A 26,061-nucleotide genomic window follows, 5' to 3' on the forward strand; every position below is an offset into this window, starting at 1 on the left:
TTGGGAGGATTTTTCGTCAGAACTGGCTCAACTTTCGTCTGAAAAAAAATCAACGTAAGAAAAGGGTTCCATCGATTCAAGGAAATTAAATGTTTTATTAGTTCAAATAAAAAGTGGATATATGCACAATAACATCGGAGTCCCAAATAGTAATTTTCCTGTGTTATTCTAAATCTTGAAAATAAAATGATGCTAGCTAAAATTTTACTTCAGGTACAGATTTTTAACTAGCAAATTCGAGAAGATGCAACAAGCAGGCCTGTTTTCCTTGTTCCCGGAAAGTAATGCTCCTGTGCTTAGTTAGAAAGCAGAGATAAAAATATGTTGAATTTTCAAATGATGATAATGACTGAACTACCAATTTGGGATCGCGCTCATAATTTACAGAATCTGCAATATGGGCACCCTATAATACCATAACATTTTTTGGCGAAGCCAACGAATGCGCTTCGAATAGGAAAAACTAAAGAATTTTCACCAATAGGTAAATATACACTTGACTTTGTTTACCCGTGAGATTTAGCATGAAATGAGAGGAATTACGAAAAGTGTATTTCATTTGTCTGAAATGAATTCATGAACGGAAAAAATTACCAGAAATCTGATAAGGAGGAAAATTCCTGGTTGCATGCAAATTGAAAATTCTTTCAACCAGCAGAGTGGAAGTAGCAGTTAGCAGAAAGGAGGAACTAAGACGATATTTCTTGGATCGTTCTTCTCAAGTATCGAGAAAAATGAAGGCGAACGAAGATGATATTAACGAGTAGCGGAATTCCGTCGAGAAAAAGGTTTTCCCTGGAAGAATTATTGAATCCATGAGCAAAATAGAGGAGACAAAAAACGAAATACTCCACATTTTTGGGGAATATTTAATCTTACGACGTGAGTCCTTGTCTTTTTCATTCTTTCGTAACTTTTTCCAACCTTGGAAACAAATTAATGAAAAATGAGGAATAATGTCGTTTTCTGCAAAGGTATTCTTACTGAATAATGCGTTGCAAAACAAAATAAGTTGAGCTGTATCTTAATCTATGCTAAAAAGTAGACGAGACATTATGAACTCGTCGAATAAATATATATTGGGCTCGGCGAAAGGACGCCTTAATATAAACCCCACAGTGTCGCTCTCTGAAACACTCATCGAGTTTCCATTTGAATCATTGACTCGTCAAAGCTTTTTGAGTGACTGTGAATCAAATCAGGCAACAATTAAACAGCAAAAAATTAAAGAGTTACAAAGATGAACTCTAAAATCATGGGGCCATGGTGGTTGTTTATATTTAAACAGATTACATATTCAAAAATTTCCAGTCAGTATAATGTATACGATTTAGAGTTAGGCCTGGAATGGCCAAAATGTTGCTAAATGACAAAAATAGCGTTTTTTAAAACATAAAGGTGGCAATAGAGCAATAAAAATTTAAGTAGAAAATTTCAGCCAGTTTTTGTTTTCATGTAACACAATATCATTATTTATAGGATAACATTTGACATTGCTGTAATTTATCCGTTCACTGTTTCTGAAAAGATTATTTATGTCATTCAATACTTGTTAGAATTAGACCTAAGACTACTTCATTGATTTTTTTACAATTTTAATGTCACTTACCAAGTTGCATCGATGGGGTTCCCTTCTGTGACCACACGAAATATGTACAGGGCGCAGGTCAAGAGTTTAAAAAGTAGATTAGCTATACGAATTCGAAGGCCTGAAAGTAAACAATGAAAATCAGAAAAATCACAGTTTAATTAAATTTATTAATATACACGATGTTGAAACAAAATATATTAAAATACACTCGTGACTTAAGGGAAGGCTTCGACAAAGACATTCACGATTAAATATCAAGCGACACAAATATTTTTCCGCGGAAGGATAATGTAATTCAACTTTTTGGACAGTTTTAGATTATTATTTCTTATACATATGGCAAGCAAACATTTAAATAACTTCTATAGTTAACTTTACGGTGGAGTTCCAACGCCAGGATTACCCTCCGTGCATCATAATGCCGAGTATTATGAATTTAAATTAACTCATTTTTTTCACGTGGAAGCGTCAACACTCTTCCCAACCGTTACTTTTTCGCCTGAATTTTGAATTTATATTCCGTGTACATGAAAGGCTGCGGAAAGATGAGTGGAACGGAGGAAATAAGGTAGAGGATTGTGAAGCTTAAAAGGGAAAGCTTCCTCGTCTGATATCCTCAAGAGTAAAGGATTTACATAGGTCGGAGAAGGATATATCCATCTGCATTTATTTTAGAAAAAAATTTTTCTCCTCACCTTATTACGGAAACTAATTGAAATAGTCGGGAGTATATATTTTTGCATTAAAAAAACCTTGCTTTGATTACGATTATTGTTTGGGATATGGAATTAAAATTGTATTACAATTGAATTTTATTGCAAAAGAAATGGAATTTCCGCAAAGTATACCACAGACTCTATCAGAGTAATAAACAATTTGAAAGATGCACACTGATGCTAGCTTCTCACGTGCATGAGAGGGGAAATATGCTTATATTTATTTTATTATAGAGTGATGACATTTTAAAAAGAAGCAAAAATAATTACAAGAACATCAGCGAAAAATTTTCCTGCATTTTATGGACTGTACTGATGGAATTTTTCTGCCAGCGCTCCAAAGTAATAACAATTACGATTTGATTATTCGCAAACAGCACAAGAATTTTAGCTTTCATGAGTTGGGGGATTGACGTCATTTTATGTTATAGCATCATCAAAGTAAATACTTCAAAATAAGAGAATAGTTATGATACTGAAAAAATTATTATTTTTTCTAAAATTACCTCTTGCTACCAATGAGCTACAAAATCATTATTATTCATTTGTTAAATAATAGACTGTGAAATTTATGTCGGGAAAGTGACCGATGACTATGGTCATTTAACAAAATTAAGAGCAATAGGAAATTACCTTGAATTTAATTGAAAACAATAGAAAGCAATAATTATTGTAACATAAAATGCCTGTAGCTGTGTCAAATAAAACATGAAAGAGTAGGGATTTCCCCACTGTCATGTCTGGGAATGTATAATAAGCATGTAATGTAGAAAAATAAAGAATCCGTGCTATAATACAGGTAATGTAAACCTGTGTTGTGTACAGGTAATGTAATACCTGTAAATGATAACTAAGCGGAGGAGAACTTTAATACTCACTAGATCTCTGATTTTTGATAAAGTAGAGCTGCAGTCTCTCCTTGAAGGTATTTTCATTGACGTAATATTCTACACGAACTCTGTAATGATAGACAATATTGGTACATTAGTTATATTACAAAACTAGAGATTTGCTTTTTAAATTATTTCATTTATATATAAACTACATATGTGAGTGTCCTTTCTTTGTGCTTCTTTATTTTAAAACTCTATATCGGTGTTTTTATGAATTTATGCGTTGCCAAAGAGGTTTCAATTCCTAAGATATATATAAGAGATGACTTTAAAATTTCCCAACTAAGTGCTCGCAAAGAAATATATTTTACATTTTAAAATATGAATTGGCCAAGAAATTGGAGACCTCTCAAAATCAGTAGTTTCATAAGAGATACTATGAGCTATTTAGTTTATGCTCTAGATATACTAGCTCCTTAAATTTCGTTATCAAATATTTATATTTATTTTAATACCATTATATATTATAAAATGGCAAATCTTGTTTTCGTTTTATATTCTTACTTGATGAAATAAAATACACATAGGACCAAATTAGCGACACACTTTAGGAGAAGAGTCCTAGAAATTAATTCCAAATTCATATTTAAAATTATCAATGAAAACATATTTAAAACTCTGCCCGCCAATTAAAAAACTCGCCAATGACTCTAATGCCTGGAGAATTTTAAGTTATGAAAGAAAAAGGGCACAAAATTTAAGAAAAACATTCAAGAACCCCCAATGTCTTGTCATGTATCGCGGCTCTCTATCTAAATATGAATAACATATTAACGCGATCATGACTGTTAAAATTGTCATCAGTTCACTGGCGATAACTGTGATTAATGATCCATATAAGATTGAGCCTTCTTTTAGTGGGAAAGTCTAAAGAATATAGGCATTATTGTAAGAAAGTAATCCACAATTTAAAAAAAAAGCCGGTCATTCTCGAACTGGAAGTGAAACAAGTTAACAACTGTGGTGCTATTTCTCTGGGGTCAGTATTTTGGCTTCGTTCAATTGATTATACGATCTGGTCTCTCACAGAAGGTAAGCACGGGAGAAGTGATCCACAGTACGTGGGGGCACTTAGTGAAACTCGACTCCTCGAGTGGGGGCTCCAGAATGGAAGTGGTAAGTGGGCCAAAGAATAAAACAGAGTGTTTCGGGTTATCGATTATTTCCATCGCCGTCTGGAGCGAGGGGCATACCGGTGAACTTATCAATTTAACACTCCGCCGCGGGCTAAACTGAGACTCGAACTTGCAATCAGCACGGGGAGGAGTCACGGATGGATCTGTTATCTAGCGACTCGCATCGCCTTCTTCCCACCAGAGGTCTTGCGCACTCTCAAATGCCTCTGCACTCAACCTCATCGCTTTCTGTCCCCCTCGCCTACTCCCCCCCTCCCCGCACATCTCTGGGGAAGGGTCGCGAATCTTCCGTTCTCCGAACGGGGAGACCTTGACCTGAAAATACTAATTACATCGCCTCACGTGACACAGGGAAATCATAGGACAAGCCAACGATGCATCCAGGAGGGAGTAATATCACTTCTGCGTTAGGGGTCTCCTCCGCACGGACGTCATGGTTGTCCTTGCAAAGATGCAGAGCCACCAGTAAATATTCGGGACAAGAGAAAGGGCTCGGTGAAGAGGATATTGTTTCGTAAATATAAAAGAGTATTCAGGCGATGACAAATGTGGCAACAAGAAGAGGTTATCAAATTGAAAGTTAAGATATGAAAAGAACATCTTTACATTAATTTCGGATAAGGGTCAAAAATACTCCCCAGTCCTCTGGGGAGTTGCCGAGAGCCTAACGGAGGGAGTCATGGGCCGAAAACAATCGAAAATGTCAAATGATGTAACAAATGGTCTAGTCTACGGACAGTATAGGGTTATAATAACATTTTTTACAAGCGTATATAGTCATCTTCGGCGATTGAAAGGGACTAAATTCATTGAACCCGACCAAACTGGAGTTATACCCTAAGAGTCCTTGACAAAATTATGATATATATATATATATATATGTTTGAATATATGTTTATATATATGTTTATATATATGTTTACATATATATATTTATATAAATGCTATATATTTATGAACCTTAAGCAATAACGGACGCAGTGGAGTACGACTGGTTGGAATCTCTCCCTTCGTGCATGAATTCCTTCAGGAATCTCCAATATGACCTCAACTTTCGACGGAAATAGGAAAAGATAACCTTGAGCATCAATAATATGTACCCTACTAAAATATTCAGTTCACGTGGATTGAAATATGTTAGGTCCATTTGCTGTGTGGAAGGATCAGATTTCCTTTTCTGTCGCTTATTGATTTGCTTGGATTTTAGCCGGACTCCCTGGAAATAGCAGAAATGCGTTGCCCGTTAAAAAAAGAATTTGGATCACCGACTCTAGGAGAGTTCATTATTTGGCTATTATTATTATATATTATACTATTATTATTATATTATATATTATTCAATACTTTCTGCGTGAACGTGGTGCTTCTCTTTGACTTTAATGACCTTTGAAAATCTTTTCGAAAACAAAAGTAACCCATGTAATTTCATTTCGAAAATAAAAAATTAGCTAAACTAAATTTTGGAATTGAAAGGTAGGGTTTAGCAAATGAAATTGAGCTACCAAAATACTAAGGAAAAATTATTTTCCACCGAATATTCTGAAAGTGGCGGTGACGCTTCTCGTAAAAGTTTCGGATTCTGCGACCTAAAAAAGAAGAAAGAACGTCGCTGGCCTTTCTCGGTGCTTCGAGCGGGTGACATCGCTCCCCCTTGCAGGGGGAGCGATGGGAAGTGGTTTTCGTCATTCCCTTTTCCTTAGGTAGGTAGGTCACGGGGATGGATGGAGAGGGAAGAATCCGAGATCTATGGCGCCGTCCGCAAATGACGATACGCACTTTGGGGGTGGGGTGGTTTGGACAGCCATGAATATCCGTGACGAGAACGGAATGAAGGGCTTGGATTTCGTTGACCGAGGCAACGATCCCCGAAATTCCGTATCTCAGAACACTGTAGGGAATTTCGATCTCGAAATTTAAGGATTACGTGGACACCATTCTCAGGACTTCGGGATTTATATTTGCCCATTGTCCAATGCAGTAACCATTGGCTACATTGCATTTTATATGCATAAATCATGGATAAAACTCGTTGTAATATTTAGCAAAATAGTAGCAGTTATTTAGTTTGTTGCTTAGTAATGCAGTATTCTCTGAGTTAAAAATATAATGTAAAATATGAGTCAGCATCGTGCTCGAAGTATTTTTTATGTGGGATTGCATCCGTGGAAGATATTTGCCGATGAGATAAAAATATTGGCGAGCAAGGAAGCTTTAGATACTGAAAGATGATGCCAAGATTAGTGAAGAACTATTCGGAGAAATTCATAGCAAAATTAAATAACGAAGAGTAGAACTACATGTATGTTGTCAATGCGATCTTAATTCTCGGGCGCAGACCCTTGATAATAAAACTGAGGAACATAACTTCGGTGAGTACCTGCTTGGATGAACAAATTATATTTGTTACAGAAAACCTGACTACTACTTAAAGGTATTTTAGGAAATTAGTTGAAGCTCTGGAGAAGTAAGTAGATAAATCAATATCATCAATATCAAGAAGTTGGTCTACAATGCAGGACTTCGACGAAATGCAAAATACTTCTTCAGCCGTAAATAAAACAACCTACTATTATTGGTGGCACGAAAGCTGAAAGAGTTCCGTGAAAATGGGCATAAAAGGCAAATTTTGCTGTTTCTTTACGGGCGGTTGCAAACTGCTCCAGCTTTTGGTGGCTCTTTTATCAAAGATATGATGCGTAGAATCAATAGAAACGCGTACATGCGTGTCACGCTGTTTTCTGTCGTGCGAGTGTGTGCGGCACAATAGTACTCACAAGCATTCTCGGACGACAATCCTTTCCCAATCCATTAATTATACTCTTTTGTCGTCCTTCTCTCAATACCCTCTCTTGAAGACGAATCGATCGCTAAGCCTGAGAGACTGTCTCATCACACGAAGTTCTTGCCTGGTACACTTATCCCCTCGCAACCCGGCCATGGACGTGCCAAGGCTCTCTCTCTCAGTCTCCCGAGAGCCGAACCTTACTTCAGCGCCCTGCCAGACCATCACGTGCTCTTCCTCTCGCATCTCACTCGGTCGTTTCTTTTTTGTTACCTCCGCACTTTTTCCATCCCAGCATGGCGACTATTCTATATCACGACCCACTTGATATAGAATCCTGCTTCAGAACTCGTCACCGATAGTCCTAGTTTGGAAAAGTTTAATCCTCTGAAAATGGGTTGAGGTAATTCTTCTCTAAACTTGGAAAAGGGATACGCGGATGATGAAGACCAAGACCCTTTGCGCCGAAAAACGGTGAGGGCGGAATTTGAGAAACAACGGTCGCCTACCGTCAAATCACGGAGATAACTTTTTCTCAAATATTGTTAATATTTGAGATACTAGGGAAAATAAACAGTCCTCGCTGCATTATTTTTTCATTTAATTGACATATCCTAAGACTCTTTAGAGAAGCAAGTTATAAAATAACAACTTCGCTTTTAGAGGAATAAATCCAAACTAAAATATTAATGATATGCAAAATATATGTAACATACGAGTTCAAATGTAATATTCGCATTTTAGTTCCGCAAATCTGGTATAAAACGACTACGAATGGTATAAAAATAAACTGACAAGCCAAATGAGAGAAAAATCAACATGTTTACAAGTTTTAAGATTGTGAGTCAGTACAAAACTGCTTACCCTAAAACTATTTCAAATATCAAATTGATTTACGAAAGAAAAGGAAAATTTACATTTGAATGTGACTTGGGGGTACATAAAAATTCCAAGTAGGCAAATAAAAATACGAGTGCATTATTAAATGTGCTATCCGCTTCTGTCTTTCTTGGGTTTGTTTGTAGGCTTTTCTGTTCGAGAGTGGTCATTATATCCAAGTTTAGAGGTGCATTTACCCTGTCAGGTTATATAGCTAATGCTCACTTGGTGCAATTTACTCAGGTGATGGTGTAATCATGCATTTTAAAAAACACAGGGATCAACCCGTTAGGTAGGTGACGGTAGAGTTCATCCAACACTAAGGCCGACGGTGTGCGAAATTCTCACATCAGGGTAGGGGGGCCAGTTCCTTTCCATATGCCAGATATGGCTTCCCAGGCGGATCTGGTTCCCAAAAAATCACACACCTTGGGTGGAGCTGAGCGTGCCAGGAAATCGAACCCGGGCCCTCTGTTAAGTAGTTTAACGCTCTACCCCTGGACTACTGTGTCCCCTTAATGCATTATAAATGCTTGGGGGAATCATGTAATGGGTATTAAATAATGTTTAACTATGCCAAAGAAGCTCAACGTTTTAGAGGAATTGCTTAGTTTTTAATAAAAACCGCGATTTTAACTTCCTAATCTGGTAAAATTTCAGCATCAATAAATAATATAAGAATACCTTGACATATATATATATTGTATATAAATGAGTCACAATTAAAAGAAGTATCAGTTAAAAATCACACACCAATTATTTAAGAATTGTTTATTATATAATTGTAGAAAATAATTTCACCCAATTGAATTCTTCAGTTTTATTACGCTCAAAAAACTTATATACCAAACCCAAAAAACAACTGACATTTGGATCAATTAGAATAGTCTTCTTACATTTAGCATTCACATTTCGGTTGCCATAAAAACCTTCACTTGGAGTGCTAAAGACCCTTACGTTTTATGTGCACGGTTTTAATACGTACGTTTCATTCGTGACCTAAAATAGAGCGGCGGTTTCACATTTATTCCGTTTTCGTATAAAATCCGGTACATCAAAGTTCAACGCGGGCACGCGTGTGTAAGTTATTACGGTATAGCCTAAAAAACAGTATTCAGGGGTGATCGTGTAAATTAAGGGCCTATAACTTAACAAAGAAATCAAATAAGGCCGTAAAGCACTTTTTTCTCCTTGATTTACGCTCTACTGCGGCAAGTTTCTTGAATTACTTGTAACAAAGAGAGGCCGGTAAATTTTAATGAACACCTCGAATACTTTCAATCTCGAGTTAATATCGTAAAAGGATTCAGGTCGAGGGGACTCTTTTCTGATAGTTATTTGACATGCGGAATTTATAAAAGCTCAGTAGTACACCAAAGGTAGGTATTTCAAATACTTACGTTGCAATGTTATAAACGAAAAAGTTCAAATCTGAACCATCTTTTGAAGACGTAATTATGCCGGCTACACCTGAAATACGTGGCTACCCAACTTTAAGAATTACGGGCGCATAACCCCCGTTTATTTTTCCACGTGAAAATTTTTCCTAATTAGCTAGCACAGTGTAAACACACACACACACGCTCTTTGTGCAAATTTCCCTTTAGGTCGGTGCAAACTCAATCTGAAAGGGATAATAATTAAACTTCTGTCGACTGTCACCCCTAACGCCCTTTAGAGTTTAAGCTTTTGCCAGTTTTACCCCTAATGTAGCTATAGTTAGTCTCTGACATCACCAAGAACACTAGAGTAATTTTTGATACGAAAGGAGCGAAGTCTCATTAAGAGAAAGGACGTCATTTGGATGGTTGAAAAGGGACGAGGTAGATTATAGGGAGAAAAGTACGATGGCAGTGTGAAAATGAAAAAGCACGCCAAATGAAATCAAATAACACGAATTTCTTCCCGCCTCGGAATAGTCATTTTTTCGCTCCACCTTTAACATGTACAGGCACTTCTTTAAATAAATTACACGAATTTGATAAACTCGGAAGTTTTCATGGAAAATTTTGATGAGGATTTTGAAGTTGGAGTACACAAAACCTTTCAAATAATTGCGAATGTATTTTATCTACTAATATTTAATTCAAGGCCGAGAATGAGAAAGTCTTAGCAGTAGATATGAAAAGATTTTTAAGGGGCCTAATCGATCATTTGAATTCGATCGACCTAGATAGGAAAAATTACCTCTTGGCAACATAGAGTAATCAATGCCATTCTCTAGATTGGAACCAGTGATACCGATTTAGTCGCCGGTTGCAATACTTTCTGGTCCAACGACAAGAAAGATGTGCTGTCACACCTAGCATCACAGGCAGTAACGTCGGTGGTCATTGACGTAATCGAACATGATATATTTAAAGTGGCACTTTGTCATTCTACGAACAAGGTGAATATGACAGGACTTTCGACATCGGTCATCACTTTGAAATAGAGTATTTACTCTTTCAACTAATGTGTACGATAACAGTTAATTGAACGTGAGTAATGATCGATTAAAAAAGAATCAAAATCTACATGAAATTTACTAAAGATTTAACTAAGATTAAATAAGTGCTCATTCAAAAAATAGCAGACAAACTTTCGGAACAACGTGTTTCACATGGTTAAACTATCGCAAAAAAAATTACCACATGGCTATCCTTCGAAGATGGGATGAAGATGTACTACGTTATATTCTTTTATGCATACCGCAGGATGATATAAGGCGTTGAAACTTTTGAAAACCTTGAAACGTTAGGAGCACTGCTTCTGCAAATAAAAACACCATCGTCATATCCGACATTTTGAAAATAAGGAAGTAGAACGAAAAATTTACTCGGCGTCACCGTTGCAACCAGTCCTAACAATGTTAAATGTTGAGTTTTTCAACTTGAGCCCAGTACGAAATTGGTGAACATGTATTTTTCCGTGGGGAAACCGTTATATCAAATCTTGGAAACGTAGGAGACGTCAAATTCTCCGATGACTGCTCACGAGGCGAGGAATAGGATGGTGAAGTCAGACACACAGCCACGCCCGATCGCACCACAATATCTCGCCACGGCCTCCCATTTTTTCCTTAATATTATTTCCCCACCCCCCACCCCCTCTCCACACGTGGGACGAGGTCGCCGCGTTCCGCACATCGAAATCAGCCAGCCGGTCACCTCCGCGAGCGAGGAACAATCCGATAGCACCCTCGCCAAATATCCCCGTTTCCAACTTCCGCACCCGAGACGAAAATGTGTCGATGGGTGTGTGTGTGTGCTGGTCCGTGTGTTTATATCCGCAGAGGTAAGGAGGGGCTGAGGTACAAATGGGAACTCGGGGAAAGGAAACCTGACAAATTGTGGATAAGAGAAAGAGAGAGACCGGGGGGGGGGGCGGAGAGATCGATTTCAGTCGAAATGGAAGAAAGCAAGGTAAAGACAATTTCAGAGCAAAAAATATATTTTGATTAAAGTCGTAAGATGTTGGATGAACCCATGAGAAAGGGAGGCCCGATAGGAAAAGTGTGAGGGGAGACTGATTCCCGCCCCACGGTGGTAAGATTTCATTGGGGGGAAGGGGGGCGCAATATCCCGCAAACCGTCGAAAGGGCGTGTATACCAACCATTCATAACGAGGTATAAATATGAGATTTTCTCTGAATATGATAAATATTTGGTCATTCAACAAAAACACTCACACATGCATGCCTATCTTAACGGTGGTTGGCAAGTTACTGATTAGATATACAGGCATGTAGGTGAATAACCAATACCAAGTTGGAAGCGAAAAATTTAATTTAGTGTGGTCATCAATACTGTGAAAATTGAATATCGATAAACCTAGTGTACGGTTCAAGGGGGACAATAATGAGGAATTCATTACTTCAATTACCATCGAAGTTGCTATAAACATTAATTATGACATGATTCATATAAGTAATTACTGGCTCGCTTGGATAGGGACTGGATCGGTGATTTTATCGTCCTACAGAAAATTTTGCATAGCATTTAGATAGTTCATGTGAACTTACATAAAAATTGAAATGCACCCATGGTGATACCCCTTTGGCGCTTGCTTCTGAACTTGGAAATCTCAACATTTATTTTCTGACAACATTTAACACTAAACAGCTCCAGAATCGATTGCACCTTCTAGATTAGTTAGGCATTACTCAAAATTCTCTGGTTCAGAACATTATCCCGAGGACAAAGCAATTATCAGAGAATTAATGTGGAGGTGGGCAGTCTTTGACCACCCCATACGATGACTTTACGTAATTCCGAAGTTAAAGTGCACTTCCTTTCGGGATGGAGACTGTAATTGTTGGGAATGGGCATATTTCCTTCCTAAAAAAATCTTTAGCTTGAAAATGGGCTTCGTCTATCTTGCTCTAGAAATCCAATCAGTACTTTTATCCGCTCCGGGGACGGCGCCATTGGCGGAGAAACGGGACGGGGAAAAACGCGGGGTCCTTCTAAAATGAAAAGGGTTCCGCCTTCGGGTGTTCCTTACGACATGTGCGCTACTCTGAAGGGGATTTAAACACTCTTCCCTTTTACGGTTTAGCTTGGCTCGTTTTTCCGTATATCATGTCGTCGAGGGCATGAAGGACACCAAGGCAAGATGCGGTGGAGATGCGAAGGACACCAAATGGAAGCCAAGAAGGGTAAATGGTGACCGAGGGGGTAAGGATGGCGGGAGGAGACGTGGATAGTACCGCTGGCCGGGTTTTTCTTAGACAGTAGACGCAGCACATGGTCAAATTCAGCTAAGCACGGGTAGTCCTGGACAACATTTAATAACCAATTTCGACTGTCGATATAATAAAAACCGAGATGGCGACAATATATTGGTGTGGTAATAATTATCTGGCTTATGAGAAATCGGACATATCGATAATTAAGACTATGGTACGTCGAAAATATCGCTCATGTTGTCAGCATCGTCCATATAGCTATATCACCTCTACCGAAATCCGCGATATGGCAATATGCAATTGAGATCACATTGCATATTCCCTTACTGATCCAGAATACTCTTCAAGTTGTTTGCATAGTTAACAATGACTTTATCATAAATATTGATACATCTCAAAATAACCTTATCGTGTATATCTATATAAATATGTCAAACAATCGTCTTTATCGTCCTGAGTATTTATCGTATATTGTCTATATCGCATGCCCAATAAATGGTCCATATTTATATGCCGACTAACTTCCGTAAATCAGAATTATGATTATAGACCCACAATAAATTTTCCATAAAATTGTCCATATTGACCTGGTCGATATTTAAAAAAAAATGCAGACGCGGTGTAAAAAATGTCGTCATAATGAACAGTCTTACTCGTGAGAAGAAGATTGAGGTGTAGGAAACGGTGTAGGGAGTAATTGGAACTTGGGGGAGAAGAAAGGCATTCTCAAAAACTTGGCCGTCAGCCCCGGAGGAAAAATGTCCGTTTGGCTAATAATGTGCGGCAGGGAGGTAGTTTATTAAAATGTGCGAGAAAAATGGGAGCGGAGCGGGTTGCGGAGAAATGAAGGCGCCGAGTGGACTGAAAGATGAAAAAGAGAGAGGGGGCCCGAACGCGGAGCCAGTAGGGGCGTTATTAAACCGTATTTTTCACCACTAACCGTACACGCGATATTTTTCTCCTAAAAGGTAACAGTTTTGGTTATGAAATATTTTTAATCCTGACAATACAACTTACGTCAAAGCCCTGCAGGTAGTAAGCACGCTCAAAGCAATGACCTTGCCATGTTAATAATGAAGAATTATCCTTAAAGAGGATGAAAAAAAACACTTTGAAGGAATACATCGATTATCATTAGGTTGCCTTTTTATCACGCCATGGAGAAAAATTATTTTAGAGGAATTAAAATGAATCAAAAATGTCCCCACAGTAGCTTTAAAATTGTAAAAAAACCTCTTTTGAGCCCGGCACTGGAATATATGCTTGAAATGGATTTATTTATAGATTGAAATACATTATTTCAGGCACCATTTTGTAAATTGTTGTAAAATTCCAAGACCGACTGCCAAATAGGCGCCCGACAAGATGCCGCCAGAACTCCCTCGCAATCACTAATAATTATTTAGAATCAGTACTATAAATGTTTTGCTAAAAAAATTAGCGATTCAATTATTAACTAATATTTGCTTATTTAAATAACGTTATGAATTAGCAAAACGGCTTTTTAAGTGTATAACCAGAATTTATACGAAGGCATATGAATACGAGTTTTGTAAAGCCACTGATTTTTATTTTAAGATTGAATTATTGTTCTACCGCTCTTCACGGCTAGATAGTAAAGGTAATAATATAAACATGTATCCAGATTCATGAAGTAGGAGCAAAAAAGAATTTCCCACACCCCAGAGGAAAACTAGTGCATAAAGTTTGAGAGATCTCTATTGTGGAGGTTACTGTGTCTTCCAGCGTTCACACATGGGAGTAAAGTTCGTCTCTACCGTCGCTTAAATGCAACCCTTGAGACGGAAAATTTACATGGCTATTCGTTTGCGGAAGGAATGTTGAGGCATATGCTGACCTGTATTTTCAGATTCAAACTTGAAACGCGAGGAGATAGCAGAGAATGAATAAATTCAGCATGCACACATCGGTGGGGCATTCATTACTTTGGAAGCCACATCGCTCTACATGGGAAATGTTACACATTTTTGAAGAAGGGTAAATACATTCTCCAAAGTTGAAAGTGCATGTGCACTGTTTTACTGAAATGTAAGCTGTTTTACGCTAACGAATGAAAAAATCGACATCGCTAAACTCTATTGTCTGTGCTCAGTGCACTGACTAAGTCGATGGTTGTCAAAACCTAGTTAGTCTTGAATTAAATTGAAATTTCATAATAAATGAAAGCTACTCGATATTATAATAATTTGAAACTACATATCTTTGGAAAATGTAATTATTTTTAAAATACGAAAAATAAGGAAAACCTAGTACAGGACGAGGCGCAAATATTCTGCAGAAAATAATTTACGCCGCCATTAAAAAAAAGAGTCAAAAGGCTATCCTTGTTCCTTCATCGGACAGCATGATATAATCAGAAAACCGTCATGTGCATATGCGCGATTGTTAAAATTGATTCCGTCAGGTAATCATTGTCTCGTCAGAATGAACAAATTACTCGTGGGTAATACTCGTTCTTTGATCGATTATTATTTATATTACCATAACATAATCACGATATCGTCCTCATCTTACTAGACACAATCGATTATTTTCCTTAATACTCACTCCAACCCTTTATAAGCTGCCGTTAAACGGGGAAAGACTTATGCTGACAGGTAAAAAATGCACTACCAGTGCCCATCGATGACCAATGAAAGGGAAAAAAGGTAAATGATATCAAAGGGGGACCCCAATGTAGGGAGAGACCCTCGGCGTCAAGGGTATTCCCCATGAATGTTAAAAACTCGATGCCACAGCTGTCGTCGCAAAATGTATTTCTACACGTGATTCGTTAAGTCACGAAAGCATACCCAAATGAAAGAGGATGGAGAATGCTGTTTTTACAGTGATCTCTGTTTCCAGTTTTACTCAACTCGCACTCATCGTTAGGCACGAGAAAACAGTAGTTTACTCTGCACTAATAGCTAAATTTTCTTCCTTTCTAACTGCTTAACTGATATCCTAAATATTTAGCACAAATTTTTCCAAAATCTAGTTTTTACAGTTAAATTTTAGGGACTGAAGAGATTTGTGTGTGTCCTTTTCAAATCATACCCTTGGAACAAACATCAAAAGTTATTTCCAGTAACTAAAATTATCAAATATATTTCTGGTGGTATCACTGAGAATGGAGACTATGACACAATAAGATTTTTTTTAAAGAAAGGCGTGAAGGCATAATATAACATATCGACAATAAACTTGGAATGAACTTGTGGAATGTAATTAGAAGCAAATTGTGTGTAATGATTTACCATATTTTATACACTGAAGTATAAAGTATTTTTCCTTTTAGTAATATGTGATGGTTTGATTCAATTCTGTAAGAGAATTATGCATGGTTCGTTGCTTCCAGATACAATCGAGAGACAATTTCCATAACGCCAGCAAACTTATTCAAGTACATGATCTGCACGACGGAGAAAACTTGTTCCGAGATAATACAGAGAAAAAGGAGAACGAATTTTATTTTTACAGCTTACTAAGTTTTATTACGAACAAACCATTTCATGGCTGGACGTAAAACTCTGTCTCTTGAGATACTTATGCTGATAAAATTTTAATACTTTTTCCTCTGGATTGTTTTAGTGATCTTACGTTGGACATCAGTTGCGCAACAGATCACTAGATGTAAATCTGGTGATGAAATGAAATGCTGCACATTTCTAGGCCATAACTTGGTATTACCAGTAATTGCTTCCCAGTCGCAGAGAACAAGTATTTTCAACCCCCTCTGCTACTTCTATTTACACTCGGAAACGAGTAAACAGCAGTATCTCTCTGCCTGAGACCGATGTATTTTTCGAGAGCACGTTTTACTTCTCAGCTTTGCACCTAAGCATTTAATTTTTTGTCCAATAGACTTTGATTTAGAGCAGCAAACAGATGCTACAATACTGTGGTCAATCTCGCATAGCGAATTTATATTTTCAATCATACGCGGAGCTCCTTCGGCGATTCCTGTCAGTGATGGGACGGGCATTTAACTCATCAGTTTCTTTACATTAAAGACAATAAGTGGGGTATTCCAAAGAAACTGCGGGAGATGTCGCAGCAGTAACTTCTAACGGAGTCATCCGCTAATGTGCATTTCAATGCAACAATTTCAGAGAGTAAAAATCATTCGCCTTAACCGGGATTTTGGTCCCGACCAAAATTTCTGAGTTTAAGAAGACGCCTCGATGGCTTAACTGGCTAAAGCAGTCGACCTGACATTGAGGGATCCGGTTTCGTATCCCGGTCAAGACAAATGATTTTTACACTCTGAAATTGTTGTATTGAGTGTAGTATTCTACACAATTAAAGATAAAAAACTTCTAAGTTTTTCCGAGAAACTTATAAGTTGGCGCAAATTTAATTTATAAAAGATTTGAGGTAACACCCGTATATCGGCCAATATACAGGTATGCACCATATACATATGAATTAGTTTGCATATGAAAAATTCGGTGGAGACTTAAAATTTTAAATTATGCAGGTGATTAAGCAAGTCGCAACTTTATTAGATTATTTTAAAGTGTTCATATTAGTTCTAATACTCTGTGTCGCTATGTCACTATTTTATATACGCAAAAACTCATAAATAACTTATTTTCCTAAGTGCTTTTTAAAAATTAATACCATTTCATTCTTTAAATATATAAATCTCCATTTTTTTATCATGACATCATCGCAAGATAGATTTAATCACTGCCCGGTAGGGACTTAACTTTACTCACGTCAAAAACATATGCCATTCTTGAAGATGGAGGGGTGAACTTTATTTTTGAATCATGAAATGCAGAGGCCGAAGTATTAACCGTTTAATTAATTTTAAACCCAAGCATTAATATTTTGGGAATATGGGTTGGAAGTAATACCATTTCTAAGTACTAGCTAAATTTTAAAAACCGTATTTTTCCACCAAAAGACGATTGACTACCCTGTTTTTCATCTCATAAAGTTCTTCCACTTCGACTTTTTGAAGCCTTCCACCATCACTATCATCTCCATCTCCATTTCCCTCTCTTCTTTCACCCTACCCCGTCTCCTTCCACCTTATCACTCTTTGGTACTCGCGCACCTAGAACACTGCCCCCGAAGGAGGCTCTAGGTCCACCACCAACTGTGCCCCCCCCCGCCCTGTTTGTTCCCCATCCACCTCCCCTCGACTAGAAATTCAGACCTCTAGGAAATGTTTCCAGGGAGACTGCTCGTAAACGCATCCCTTCCCATCCCCCCTCCACCTCGGATGAGCTTCCGAGGAATTGCACCAGCAAGAATGATTTCACGGGCTTCTTGTCTGCCCTCATGGGAAGTTCCTCGACCTGGGAATGGGTTATTAAAAGGAATTAGCGCGCTGGAATTTAATAGTATTTCGAAGTATATCTCAAAGGGGTGGCTCACCATCCCCCAAGTTACTCCTAAGTGGGAGGAGATTAGCAATTAGCATTTAATAATCCTATCCTCTTGCATTTCCTCTCATCGTCGCCAGTCCCTAAGGCGCTACTCCTTCGGCCCACAAGCCTATGTCAGAATCCTTTAACTGTCTGCTCATGCATGTGATCTCTTCTCCAAAATCGTCGCAGTCAAATTTTTCCCCTCAACAAGAGAAGGGAAAGGAGGGAATCTGACTGAAAATTTAAGCGTTGGTGAATTAATATACGAGGGAAATCCATTTCAAGTCGTAAAAGCGATAAATTAACCCGAGCGCTTTCCAATCCGTCTATTTGAATTATCTCACTTAGGGTTTTCCGCCACTACCGCTGCTTACCAGCGCATACCTGTGAATTCAACATGCCATCGCAGGCGGATTCCTTTTATAGTATGCTTCCACATGATCATACGTAATGCGATCCTAACATTTTGTTTCTATATTTTCACTGAATTTATTTGCAAAAGATGCGTATTTAATCTCGCAAAAAATAAAAGAGAGAATTTAGCTTGGCATTGATGGGAGACTTTCGGCGTTTCAAGTTGAGAGTAAAGCTGTGTCAAAAACGTTTTATGCCTTAGGTTCAATACGCGCTGTCATAGACAGTTTTTTTAAAAAAAAGTAATTAATCTCATCCCACAGCAATTCTTGGTAATAGGTAGAGACGGCTGACGCTCACCGTCAAGGAATCTCAAGAGAGCAATTATCGAACGGTGCCGGTGATGTTTTGATTTCCGCAGTAATATAACAGGGGATGGCGCAGCGATAATTTCTGAGCAATCTATCTTCTGTATTCCAATCGAAGCCAGATTTTTACTAGGGCAATGCGTTACAAAATTTATGAGCGGAGAGACATGCGTGAGACGGGGTAATGGAATGCCATTCTAGATGGACTCATATCTTGTAATTTTCTAATATGTTAGAAGAACGAGATGACTTATTATGATTAATTGATGATGCATGACAGCTATTTAGATAGATACTACCGTTATCGCCCAGAAAAACTGAGTGGGAACCTAAAGAGCGCTGCTCGCCTTAGAAATCTAAGTGCGTGAATAAATATGGAATAGCGAAAATATTGCGAAAATTATCATTAAATTATTCTTTTTGCTGTAAACAAGAAGGTTTGCTCATGTACAGTAGGCTCCTTGCGTAGACCATGCAATCAACTTACTTTCTTTCGTAGACCGTGAGGATTTTTCAAGTACTGTTCAAAAGATATGCTCAGCATACGAGGAAGAATGGGGAAATATACACCTTGTTCGACTGAAAAGTGGCGAAAAATAAGCAGAGAGTTGAAGCATACGGATGATGCCAGTAGGAGCCTTTCAACGATTCGTATGAGGAAAAAAAACAAAAGCTCAGATCGCATCGTGTAGCGAAATATTGTAAAGCAAACGAATAACGAGTCAATCGGAATTAGAGATATGTGAGAAGGGGTGAAAGGTCACGTAGCCGTTGGAAGGATTCCACACGTTCTGGAATGAGAGGAATTCAGGAGTCCCACACCCCTGCTGAACACCATTTCAGTTCTGCCCCGCGCCCGTCGACGCAGGGTTCTGGCCTTTCATATTCCCTTTTGCCGCCCTCGGAGTAATTAAATAAAAGGAGGGCTGTTATCATAGTCTTGGGTGGGAATGTTTCACGGCAGACGGGAACAAACAAAAGGAATTGGCAACGAGGGCGGATCGAAATTGGAGGGGAAAAACTTGGGCCTTTGCTGGATCTCCCGTCGGGGTCCTGAGTGTTTAGTTCAAATCAGAGGTTCGCACAAAGGGAACAAAGGTTTTCATTTTTCCAAAATGGAGTTGATGTTGAAGGGCAAAAATTACATTAAACTTTAGATATGGACATGCTTTGTGCGGGTGATGAAAAATGAATAGAGATGTGATTATATAACCACTGCGGAAATACATAGGTGTTCATGTGAACTTCATGGCTGCTCTGTGCAATGTTCGCATTTATCTATCCATTGGTCACATGGTACCAACAAAGTAGAGTCCAATTATTGTTGCTCTTATAATTAATTGGATTAATAAATGCTTCCTTTCTTGCTGTCATATATATCAAAACTAATTATCATAATCACTGCCAAGAGTGAATAATTGCGATTCTGTCTATACACTAGTTACTAAAGGAAATCATCAATAGCATCACCACCAACACGTAACACAAAATTAAATTTTTAATTGTAAATTATAAATTAACTAGCCCACACGTTTGATTACAATGACAAAATATTTTATGGAAATTACAGTGAGGTAAAATCCCGAATGAATATTCGAGAAATAAAATAATAAGCGATTATACCCAACGAATATAAAGTGCACTGAACCTAATAACCTACCTTGAAATTAAAGTTTGCTGACATAATCCTTTAATTAAAAAGAATTAATGAGCTGGTCATGAGGTGACATCATATATATAATCAATATTATTTTTGTTATTAACGCAATCCCAATGTTTCTCGAAATTTCTCGGATTCATAGAAAGTAAAGCATTAGATTTCATATAAATTAACCATGTCATCACAGTTAAACAGAGTTATTATTGATATCATAAATCTTTCCGCGAATTCTCTGGCGCATTCAATTTCAGATGGTTCATTATATAATATACGATCGTGTATCAGTTTGCATGAAGCGAAGATAGGCATCTCCACCGGTCTTTGAATTACGCTTTTGAACGACACTTCAATGACAGCAGTGCAAAAGGGATTCATTTTGAAAAAGACTTGAAGAAATAAATAATTGTAATAATATATTTCTACAAGTATTATAATAAATAGACAGCTTTCCCGAGAATATGACAATATAGCCGGTTATGACAGTTAAGCTACACATATGGTATTGATCATTTCCATAAGGAATGGACTGGTAACATTTTATATGTTAAGAGACGGCTTATTCCGGATTATTAATTGCTGATGATTCCAAATATTTATTACTGATTCATTTTTTTTGTGAAAGATATATACATAATTTGTACTGATATATTTAATTAAAATGAAAAAATAACTTTTTTTATGGTTTTCGCATGATTCCTATTTATCATTCTACACCAAAATGGAGAAACTCGCGGCGGCCGAAGAAATGGCACATTTGTTTTAATTTTTAGTTGCTCGCGACTTCGATTGCTCCTCTGATTTTGTTTGCGTCCCATAGAATACAATTGAATAACCACTTCTTGTTAATTCAAGCAAAAATTGATCTCTCAAATGGTACATAGTTGGTAATTGAATAAGAGAATTACGATATTATTTGTAAATAAATAACGATAGTTCTAATCCGTTTCCAACTGAAGTTAATTATTAATAAATTTTCTGCACGTATTACATGAGATCGTTTCTTATCATTTACAATTTAGGAAGGGGGTCGTGTCGTTATTTAAATTATTCGTTTCAAAATATTTGTTACCTATGCAAAGCATTATTTTCCGGCAGAGTAGATAAATTTTTCCCACGAAAATTCAGTGATTCTTATAGTAAACGATATCAGCCACCTCGCTGATTACGTGGATCATCGAGGCGGAGAATTTCTCTTACTTCCAATTTGACTCAAAATAGCGCTTTCGGTGACGAATGAAAGCTGTGTCCAAATATTGACCGGCAAACCTGCTCCATATGAAATGTTAAAGCAAGTTCAAGTGTATTTAAATATGTTCGGCGTGAGGTCCTCGCAACAGTCAACCAATCGGCGCCTAGCTCAGTTTTCGTTGCGAAGAATCGCAAACAAAACATACCAATTAATATGGACTATGGAATTTATCACTCGTAATGTCCAATTGAAAAATGAACCGTAGATGCGATTTGAACTTTTTTTACCCTACTCCCGCAACAATTGAGGATGGTATAGAAGTTAGAACACTGAATAATACTCAGAGCACAAATAGCTCCTGCATCTTCATCTGTTCCAACCCTGTTGAATGGGTGCTTGGTCACTCGCGCAAGTGGCGGAGGGGTTGTTCCGTCAGGGGAGAGCCCATCCAGGTCGGGGCCGGGCGTGGAGGTGGGAGGGGTGGTCGGTGAGTGAACCAAGACAACCCCCCCACGGTCTACGTCAACATCATTATCATGATCCCTTGTCCGTGGCACGTGGTGGTCGACGGGACTTAAAAAACTTGTCCCTTTCGTGTCCGAGGGTGCGTGTCGGCCCGGGAACGCTTGGGGCGTGACAGCGCGAATAAAAGCGACCGAGAGCCCAAACCTGGGAACCTACTCTTGAGGGGTATGTGGGGGGGACGTCGCGGGTGGAGGCGCGTGGGAGGATGGCCTGCTTGCCTTGCGTGGACGTCACTTTCATGGCACTTTGTTGTGGGGCCGAAGCTGGGGGGAGGGGAACGGGAAACGCGGGCAAACGAGCTCTCGCCTCCGCTCCCCTTTCCATTGCCTGCCTCGAACTCATTCTCTCCCCGTAGACGAGAGAGTGTCCGTGAAGCTCAAGCGTTTTTCGAAGACCCCCGCGGTCACTCCCAGCTACTGTCTTCGACGGTTTAGAAGTTGGCGGCTGCGTCATTGCGACGCAGCGCGAGGGAGATTCCCAGTGGACGCCGAGTGGGAGCAACGCTATACCCTATTCACTCCAGAATGGGTGCTGGTGGAGACCCATCCATTTCGGGTGGACGTTATAAATGATTCCTAATAGATTATTACTGTTTTAAATTTTAAAATACCTCTAGTTTTATGAATCAGCACTCGCAATTGTATATTTATTGCTCATTTATGGCTACTATCAATGAGTCGGGGAATGTAAACCAAGTTTTACCGAAGATCTTAAAAACACATAAATGCTTCATGCCTATTTCTGGAGTAATACATTTACTGCAATAGATATAATTCATGCCATACTGTGTTTACTGTTTTGATCTTCGCTATGTGGTTGTCTAAGTGTCTCATGAAGAGAGATTCTAAAATTTAATACTTAGCGGGCACTGGCAATGTTTATTAAGAACCATTAAAATAATGATTAGGAACATCATTATAATTTAACTTCAAAAACAATCACTGAAAAAAATAAGCTTGGTATTTGTTCACACAAAAAATACCAGGTTCATTTATTCAGTGACCATGAAATTTTCCAAATTAGAGCCTCAAACAATCAAATTCTTCAATAAAAATTTTTATCTTGCAACCTATAGCTGAACGTATTCAACATGCTGTGAAAAAATCCCAAGCTTACGGAACCATCTGTTTTTTCTCAGATCTTTTTCAGTTTCCTCAAAATGCCACATTCGAATCTGAAAAAAAATATTCGTTATTCGAAGAAAAAGTATTAGTTTAAGTGTTTCCAAAATTCCCATGCGAATAGGAGAGATGAATTCGGAAGGATTAATTTGAAACAATAATTAATTTGTAAGTTTACCCCAGGCTTGCTGCTCGCGCCAAGTATGCGAATAAAAGACAACACCCTAGGTCACACTAATGTGCTGGACGAGTAGCGGATATTTTTGTCAAAAATTTCGTGTTGCGTCAGCAAAACGAGACCCAATTATAGAGGCAGCAAAAGGTCTGCAAATAGGAGCACGTCATTCTGATTACAAAACCCGCTCACAACTCGTGGACGTGGAAACTTAGACTTCAAATCCACTGAATGAGACATCCAAGAACTCCAATTCCATGTGCCCTCCACATATATTCTAGAATTCGTATAGGTCGGAAGAATAAAACCTTGATTAAAGGTATTTGCGTCTGATATTTTCTTTATTCTTATAAAAAAACAAAGATTTTCCTTAAGGATGAAGCAAAACATTTACCACTATTTTGTCACGACGGTTTGTGCGATATGAAAATCATAACAGCACAATTTTGATGATTTCGAAAATTATTATTAGGAATTATTATTCGAAGAAGATTGGATGAGACTGGGTAATAAGGATAAGAGGAAGGGAAATTGATATAAATCAAAGAGCTGGATTTTGCAAACGCTTCGAAATTTAATTGTAGATCAACGGTGCAGAATGTTGCGTCTTTTAGTTAGACTGAGTCTTTTCATTTTGCTCTGGTGCTATGATAAGCAAGGGTGAAATATATCCCTTTCTCTCAAAAAGATAAAAATCTTAAGTCGTAATTATTCATTGGGTACATACCATCCAGCGAAATTCGTGAAAGGAATCCTTTCCCATTAAAGTAATTGCAATTGATTTCGAATGCAGCTTACATTACGATCTCTAATAAATAAATAAATATATAGGTCACCAAACCCATCCGCGACGAAAAAGAAAAAAGACCTGATGTGAATTTACTACTCCAGTTCGTTCAAATGTTAATTCGATTCGGGGCAGTTAACGGGCCACTGAGAACGCACAAGAGCAGACAGGCAGACGGACCACGGATTAAATGAGCCCCCTCGCAATGATGCGCGTTACCATGTCGTAGAATTATACAAGGCGTATACAGCCGGTGCTTCGAAAGGAGACAAAAGAACGCCGGACGGCGAGGTACTTTTGCCCCGGACCGAATTCTCACCCGGCTCCGAGTACTGAGGGGATAAAAGGAAAGAGAGTTAGGGGGGAGGGATTGGAAGAGGCTCCCTTTCTTTTACGTTTGCTCAAATTACTATCCTGTCCTTATCTAGAAAAAGGAGCGAGGGGTTGGGAGAATTAGAGAATGGAGCAATTTATTTATGGATCCGCCACGAGGTCGCGTTTTCTGAATCCAAGCGGGAGGACGAACGCGAGGAAGAATTTTCCTCTCACTGAAGGGTGGCTGTGTTCAATGGATCCTCCGTGTACGTGCCCCACTCCAGTGGCACGGACTGGAGGTCCTATTCCTTCTCCCCGTCGTTTAACTTTGTGATGACCTTCAAACGCGGGGTAGCGGGAATTGGGAGAGGTTGAACTAGGGCGAGGAGCGGTGTGCAGGGGTTTTAAGGCTGACGACGGGAAATTCTTTGCGATCACTTGAAAAGAGGATCGCCTAGGATTCTCTATATATAGTACTGCGCTTTCGGGAGAGCCGTCCTTTCAGGCGAGTGGCTCACTCGATCGGACCGAGCATCTCTTGGAAGGTATAGGTACGTTGCTCGGAGATGGGTCACGCGGTTTCCGGAAAGCCGAAATACTGTGCTTAATTCGGAGAAAGAACGATACAAGAAGCTTAACGGCGCACCTATAGAGACTCAACCGATAATTCACCAAGGAGAGAAAATGTCTTTCCTCAGGATGTGGGTGGTCACGTTGCCCCTGGTATGCGTCACCACGCTTTTTTCATAGCTTCCTTTAGTGCCTCCTACGAATATAGGGGGCGCTAAAGGAAGTGCGAATGTAGGAGGCGCTAAAATCCTGGGGAAGCGTATTGTTTAAATGTGTTAGAAAATAAGGCATCACATAATTTAATCCATAACAGTGAACAGCTCTACGGGTTTGAGGAGACTGTCGAGTTTAACACTCTTCACAAGCACCAAACATTTGGCGTTCACAACTTCTCATTCGATTAATGCAACGATGATATGCTATGGACTTGGCTCTTTGTAGTCACAGAGATCAGAATTGGAACGAGAATTTTACTGAAAATACTGTAGATCTATTAGGTTTTTCCTGAAAAAATTGGAAAATTCACGGTATAAAGATATTTCATATCTATATATTATTATTACGTAATCTACCGGTTAAGGTAGGTTTTTGGATGGACATAATTACTAATTTAATAATTTGTGACCCCTAGCAAAACACAGCATTCTACTTTACATCAGGTCCTTCTTCATCTCTGAGTACTTTCTTCCTCCCTTCATCCCGTCCAACATCCCTATCCTGTTCCTTCCCTTTCCTCGTTTGCCTAACATTCTCCCCTCAATTACAGTCTTCAACATCCCGCTGCCGGTCAATACCCCCTTCAGCCACTTTTCCTGCCTCCATAGGATTGCTCCCAACAAACCCCTCTCTTCGCCCACCCTACCAAGTACTTCCTCGTTTGTTTTCTTCTCTGTCCATTTCACCTTGGTGAAGCGAGGGGTATGCTGGGAGAAATTATATGGAGGCGGGAA

The 26,061-nt window shown here is 38.6% G+C and overlaps 1 protein-coding gene across 1 annotated transcript in view; it reads right to left on the reverse strand.

Annotated features, from left to right (window-relative positions):
• SLO2 (slowpoke 2) overlaps positions 1-26,061 on the reverse strand; it is a 180,610-nt gene that overhangs the window by 116,127 nt on the left and 38,422 nt on the right. Inside the window, exons 2-3 of the mRNA XM_071587132.1 lie at positions 3,186-3,265; positions 1,610-1,709 (exon numbers count right to left, since the gene is read on the reverse strand). Of these exons, the coding sequence (XP_071443233.1) occupies positions 1,610-1,709; positions 3,186-3,265 (180 nt within the window). The remainder of the gene's footprint in view (positions 1-1,609; positions 1,710-3,185; positions 3,266-26,061) is intronic.

Source organism: Hetaerina americana, unplaced genomic scaffold (assembly GCF_022747635.1).
Source record: "Hetaerina americana unplaced genomic scaffold, ioHetAmer1.1.p SCAF_3, whole genome shotgun sequence".
Taxonomy (NCBI): Eukaryota; Metazoa; Arthropoda; class Insecta; order Odonata; family Calopterygidae; genus Hetaerina; species Hetaerina americana.